This window comes from Falco cherrug, chromosome 4 (assembly GCF_023634085.1).
Source record: "Falco cherrug isolate bFalChe1 chromosome 4, bFalChe1.pri, whole genome shotgun sequence".
NCBI classification, from domain to species: domain Eukaryota; kingdom Metazoa; phylum Chordata; class Aves; order Falconiformes; family Falconidae; genus Falco; species Falco cherrug.
In genome coordinates this window covers 19923169-19930130 of record NC_073700.1, presented here as the reverse complement: position 1 = coordinate 19930130, position 6962 = coordinate 19923169, and the positions used below count along the sequence as shown (strand labels likewise).

General features: G+C 41.0%; 1 protein-coding gene across 3 annotated transcripts in view; it reads left to right on the top strand.

Moving 5' to 3' along the window:
* The first annotated feature begins 3302 nt into the window (after positions 1 to 3302).
* SHQ1 (SHQ1, H/ACA ribonucleoprotein assembly factor) overlaps positions 3303 to 6962 on the top strand; it is a 51498-nt gene continuing 47838 nt past the window's right edge. Inside the window, exons 1-2 of one of the 3 annotated variants that reach the window (XM_055709037.1) lie at positions 3303 to 3385; positions 5829 to 6008. In XM_055709037.1, coding sequence (XP_055565012.1) covers positions 5866 to 6008 — 143 coding nt within the window. In that variant the 5' untranslated portion in view covers positions 3303 to 3385; positions 5829 to 5865. Of the gene's footprint in view, positions 3386 to 3612; positions 4652 to 5828; positions 6009 to 6962 lie in introns of those variants that run through there. The other 2 variants (XM_055709038.1, XM_055709036.1) reach the window with 2 other exon arrangements.

The following is a 6962-nucleotide window of genomic DNA, read 5'->3' as shown; positions in this document are numbered from 1 at the left end:
AAAAAAAAACACGTTTGCCACACATAGAGCCATATGCAATGTGCCTGCCTCTGGACTACTCCATGGGCCACTGATCTAAGAACTCTCCTGCTTAGCAGTGGCAGGTCAGGCTCTTAGGTACTGATATTACACTCAATGTCCTTCAGTCACTAAGAAGCTAAACTGTGAATTGATCTCTCCCATGCAAGTTTTACATATACCTCCTGCAAAGCAAGTTGGACATCTGCCAAGCAGGTAACACCACAAAAGGTAACACCAAGAAACACATTACGTATTTACATCCCTGCCTGTTACAATCTTATTCTTGTAAAGACTATTGCAAGTTTGATCCTGAATTTATAAAGACCACCATCCTGCCTCTAGAGACCCATGCTGTTATCCTCATCTGAAAAAGGACAGAAGGTCTTCATGATCTAGGATCCTTACCTCCTCTGGAGAAATAAAATGAGAAGCTTCATTATCTTTGTAGAAGGGAGACTGCAAGAGGAAAGAGGGACAATAAAACTATGAAGATAACATTGTATTATGAACACAGTACTTCTGTAAGTGAAATTGCTAAGGATTATAAACTCCTGGAAAATCAAATCTATGGGGAAAGAAAACTCAGATTAAAATGCGTTAGATTTGGAGGAATGCTTCAGTCCACTTAGACAAAAGAAGCCAAAATACTTGTTTTTCACTTCTTTTCAAATTAAAGGGAAGAATAATATGCATTTTACTCAAGTGTACAATTATATTTTCTATTTCCATCTCGGGAAAGGCCCTCAATTATAATTTACATTGTTCATCTACACTGATTTTTTGCCAAGTGTAAGTCTGACAATTAAAGAACTACTTCTAGTTGTTTATAACAATTATAGCACTGGCAATTCAGACAATGGAAATAGTTATGTATTATATTGTATTTTATAATGTATTTCATGGAGGAATATATTTCTGATTGAAACATACACCTACTGCATTTCCATTTGTTTCCTGGGTAGAGAAACACTTTTATTCCTCTTTTTACATGTTAAACTAAACGCACATTTTGTATCTGATTACCATTTTTATGTACATGCCAATTATATATCTAGAATATAGCATGTATTGTGTCTGTGGGATTATGCGAGATTTACTTGTTATTATTAGCCATGTAGAGTCAATCGCGCTTGTAAATTGCAAAGCTTCATGTTTCTTTTTTTCAAAGGGATAGCAAGTCTTGCTAACTACTTGCCCAAGACATTGTAGGTAATTGTAGATACTTGCATTTTCATTCTTCAGTGTTCCATTAAATATATAGCAGCCAAATTCACTTCTTCATTAGAAAGATGCGCCAGAAGAGGTAGTCTTTTTACATTTCTAGATAAGACTTTTTCATTATAGTTCTAAAAAACTCAGTATGCTTTCTATGGAAGAAAGCAATGTAAATTTCTTAGAGATGCTTCTTCATACTTAATTTGGGATGGAAAAGCCGGGTGGCTGATGCACCAGCTTTGTCACTGAAATCAGCATATAAATATTCCTCTTACAAGGAAAGTATTAACAGACAAAAAAGGCTGGGAGTTCTTAGACTCTAAAAATATAATTCTGAGGCAGTCTTGAAAAGTGTCAGTTAGGCAAGAATAAACTCTCTGATGAAACATCATCTTTATCTTTCATAGACTTGTCATGCAAATTTAAATATACCCAGAGTAGATGGCGCCTACTGGTTCATAACTCAGCTTCCTGTCCAATATTCTTACTATAGATTGCATTGGCAAGGTCCAGAGGTTAAATAGCGCTGTTCTCTGGAAATGCGTCAAAAGTTTCTGAGGACTTGATCAAGGCCTTGGTCCAAGTCAAACCAGCATCTGAAATTAGATGTCATTAACATCTTAATATAAAAAAATGCATTTTATATGCCATGCATCTTCAATTTCTGCATGTAAAAAACTGGGACATAAGAAAATTTAGGCTGAATATTAAAAACATCCATCAATTTTAGATCAATGGGGAGAATGATCTATTTTGAAGCAACTATTTAATTTTTGTGCAGTATTTAAACTGCTGGTTCAGTTCTTTACAAGAGTGAAGATGTTTTCTCGTGAAAAGATGGTATATTCAGTGGATTTCCCCCAAGAAGAATCAATCTTTATTAGCTTGAAAGATTGTTTGTCTTTTTTTTTAATAAAAAACCTTCATTAGCAGAGGTTACATAATTATGTTTTTTTCCCGTCAGGAAAAATGTTTGAATGCATTTCAGAGGAGGCCGGGAGAGGAAGAGTCAGAGGAATTTAAAAATGTAGAAGATTATCTGGAACCAGAATACCTTTCATGGTCTAATGACAGAAAAATCAGATTAATCCTACATTAGGTGCTATATTTAAAGATACGTAAATTATGGCTTTTAAACCAATTTTTCTGCTTTTAGCAATTTTTTGAGCTGCCTGTTGTATTTTCTCCTTGATGCTGTATTTCTTTTGATTCATCAGGATTGACTTTTATTTACATTGTCTGTCTTGTTTGCATTTATCCGCTGTCTTAGAAGAGACTTATGTAACTGGGAATTCCTATTCTGACTTGCTGGCGAGGTCACTCTTCCATTTATTTCTGCAGTCCTCCACTTTGATGCATTTTGGTTCTTGAAATCATTTTATCCTTACCACCTCACCTTACATTAGGTCCAAACCTTCTATTCCTATTTACTCAGTTCTTAACTTCATTCTGTCCTCTCCAGAGGTATTTGTTCTCACTGCACGCTTTACTTACACACATACAGGTATTTCTTATATACTTAGTTGTGAGACAATTTACTTTCAGCAGTATCTGACCACGTTAGAAACCAGTTTTAGGTATGGCTGCAGCTATCATGAAGGAGAGAAGAGCTGAGGTTAGGCAGGCAATCCTCACACTGCAGCAGCCCGGTCTCTGACTAGCATTCCATAGATGTATCAGAATGACAGTAATTTGAGGGTTAGGATCTGCTCAAATACTGCTTTTCTCTCTGGAGACCCTTAGACCTCCCTTAAACCAGGACATCAGGCCCACCAAATCATCACTTTTGCTTTAACGTAAAGCCTGCCGGGAACGGCCCTGTTCGCTGGCGCCCCCGACGACGGTGAGACCCGTGAGGGAGCGTAAGGGAAGGCCAGGCCTGGTGTGTGGTAGGGGACCCTCCCCAGGCCTTACATCGCTCACTTATCGCCGCCACTCTACCCCGTCCCTTCCATTTTTGTTTTTTTTCCAAAGGCGGGGAGCGGCGAGAAGGGCGGCCCCTCAGGGAGGCGGGAGGACCGGGGCGGGGCAGCCCGGCGGGGCGGCGCCGTTTCCCGCGCTCCGGAGCCGCCTGACGCATGCGCGTTCCCTGTCGCAAAGCCACGCGCGCGCGGTGAGGGCGGGCAGCGGCGGGAGCCGCGCGGGCGCGGTGAGTGGCGGCGGCGGCGGGTGGGCCTGGCCTGAGGGCAGCGGCGCGGCGCTGTCCTGTCCCCGCCGGCAGCCGCAACTTCGGAGGGCTCCGTCACCTCAGCAGGTCTTGGGGCGGGCGGCGGCGGTTCGCGGCCCTCAGCCAGGGTGCGGGTCTGTTGCGGGGAGTCCGCGCCTGCCTGCCTGCCTGCCTGCCTGCCTTGCTTCCTTCCTTGCGTCCCCGCTGTCTTAGCGGCTTCTCCGCCTGTCCCGGGGCCGACGGGAGTACGGCCGAGGGGCTTCCCTCTTGTGTGCCCCGCGGCGCGGCTTGAGAGTCCGGTTTGAGCCGGTTTAACGGGCAGCGGGGGGGAATTGTGCCCTACTGTAATGACTCTGAGGGAAAGCAGGGCAAGGCGTTCGACGTCCCTTTTCCTGCCAGCTCCTGCTGCAAGGGAAACGGTTCAGTTCTACTTGCTGTTTGGTTTTTGTGTGTGTGTGTGGGGAGGGTTTCTTTAATTTTGATGTTTTGTTTTCTGTGGTGCATAGCTGTCTCTTTTACAGAAAACGCAGGGAAGCTTAATTATTTTGGAGTACCTGACTTTAGCTTGTGGCAAGCGCTGCTGGGGATTGGAACTCGGTGGTTCTGAGATTGTGGTCTGGGAAATAACAGGGATTTGTGTGCGAGCTTCCAGGTTGTTTTGGGGTTATTTGTTACGGCTTCCACAAGTGCAGCAGCGCTGAGAAGCTCAGAGCAGGAACAGCTGGGCCTGGCTTTGGGGCTACTGTTAAAATAAAAAAAAAAAACAAACCAAAACAAAAACAGACCTCTGATTTGAGAGGATAAAAATACAGGTTGGCATATTGTTTTGAAGGGTCTAAATGAGCTAGTGGGTTTTTGTTACCTTCTATCCTGTGTTGTTGCACAGCGTGTGGTGCTTAAATGGAGAAAGCCCGCAGCAATGTAAATCACTGTGCAGGTGTTCTTTAAGCCAGGTATTTCCTATCTAGTTAGAGCTCAATAAACACGTGGCAGGTTCTCAGCTTGGAATGGATGGGAATGTTGCCCTGGAATCAAGTGATGCGGTGAAATGGGGAGTTTAATTTTTTTTCATACCTGTTGAATGAGGTAGATCTGTATTTTAAAAAAAGGGTAATCGGTTTGTCGCAGAAATATTTAGGTTGGAAAAGACTTTCAAGACGAAGAGATAAAGGGCAACTGTTAACTCAGGACTGCTAAGTCACCTCTATGGTTGATTTCCTGTGTGTGTTCATGAAATTGTCAGAATGGGTATAAGCTTAATAAAGATAACTGCGAAAGTCAAAAGTAGCTCTTTTCCAGATAATAGCTCTGTTTTGCAGGTTTTGATAAAAATATTTTTATCTTAAAAAGATAATTTTAAAAGAGTGTGATCCTTCCTACCTGCACGCCCCCCCCCCCCCCCCCCAACTGTATTCTAAGTTAAACTTGAGGAATTATCTTGCATTTAGAAGCTATTGAAGAGTCCGACAATTTATATATAAGGTGAATGGTACTGTATAAATTCCTTCTCTCATGCTAAATATATACACATGCCCATGTACATATGGTTCTGATGGATGTTTATCTAAATTGCCCTTAAAAACACCTGGTGAAGGAGATGCCAGATATGCTCTAATCCTCTAGGTAATTTAGTTCAGTTACAACTACTGTATTAGTTATGTTTTCTCTGACTGAATCCTCAGAAGGAATGTGAGGTTTTTAGGATACTTCAAGATTTGTGAAAAGCCTGCAAACTGATCAAAACAGTAAGCATGTTTGCATTGGACATCCTGAATGTGTCAGCTGCTCATGTTTAAACGGTTCAGATGGCTCTTGTGTCACAAGCCCACCACAAAGGAGCATCTTTCTCTTACTGTGCATGTACTATTCCGGTGGCTTTGAGCATACGCACTAAGCATACTGCTCTTCAAATTTAATAATCTAGGATGTACTGAATCTATTGCTTGTGTTAGGACTAATATGTGTGTGAATTATAAAATACAGCTCTTAATTTTTTTGAAATGTTACTGTTTTTCAGTAATTTTTAGTAGTGGTTTGTGATCAGGTCAGTAATGAACTGTAAAGATCTAACATCCACTATGTATGAAACTGTAAACAACAGTTGCAAAAAGGTGCTGCGTTCTAGGACTGAATTTAGTGTGTTGTTTGTACGGAATTGAATAGGCACTTTCCTGTGCTCCAAATGTTTTGCCTTGATGCATGTTCAACTGTTTCATTAAGGTGCAGAGAGGTGGTACCTTCATATTAATGATAACGCTTTTTTGTTTGTTTAATTGCTGTTGTCGTGAGTGTTTTCTTCTTGAGCATGTGGAAGATAATTCCGTGAGAATCTGATACGTTGTTCTTAAAGAATTTTGAAGAGCCTCTATTTGCTGTCATACATCGGAAACTACAATAATCTTTTCTTGTTTTCCTGTTTTGATAGGGCCACACAGCCAGTGGTTGCTTCTGCTGGATTCATCATGATAACTCCAGCTTTTGAACTTACCCAGGATCCGGATTTTCTTACAATAATAATCAAAGTACCTTATGCCAGACCTTCAGAGTTTGATGTGTATGTTGAAGGGGAAGATTTTAAATTTCATGTTAAACCATACTTTCTCAGGTAAGTAGTGGAAGAGTTAAAAAAAATAACTTAAAATAAGTCAGTAGAGAATGAACTTCATTTTGGTCTCTTCAGAACGCTCCTCATCTGCAGCTTTTACACTGTGTTCTGCAGACAGCCTGTTTCATGCAAAGAGTTGTTTTTATGGATCTGGTCTCTTTGTTTCTAGTCATTAAATCACATTTAAGGGAGTTTAAAGAAAATTTTATAAATTTACAATAGATTGTTAATTGTAAAATGGCAAGACAATTCTCTGGATATATGTGTGCCTCTTCCTTGTTGAGAGCCAGATACAGTATATTTGGTAAAGAATGGATTTTGATAAACTTGTAATAATATAAAGGGAGCAAAGTCCTGTGGGTGGAGGCAGTAGGAAGTGAGGTTCTGTGCTGTATATTTTTTCTAGATAGCAAGTTTCCTACTACTCTGTAGAAAAGGAAGAGACAATCTCGGTGTTAAAAGTGTTAAGGGAACCTAAGGTGTGCAAGAGCTGACGAGCTATTAACCTTCATTATTTTTTGTTCCCTGTATTCTTGCACATGGTTCCATAATATGCATTAGTAGACCAGCTGCAAGGGGTTTTAGTGGACTGATAGAATGCAGTGACCTAGGTGTTCTGAATAAGAAATAAAAGAACTTTGGATGATTTCTCATATTCTGTCACTGTGGGTTATCTTACAGTTCTTAAATTGCAGCATTTTCGGTGTTGCATGTAGTGCCGAGAGTGTCACGTCTGTGGTGGCTGTGACCTCATCCAACCTGGGAAACCAGGAGTCACAACTTCGGGTGCTGATCTCTTCTGCCAAGTTAGGGAAAAAGATTTTGAAGTACATGGGAAATCAGCTGCATGTCTCCCATTACTATTGGAAGGAGTCATGTGGTTAAGTCCTTTGTGCTGCTCTTGGAATGTGCCATATGTTTTTATAGGCTGAAATGTAAAGTTATGGAATTAGT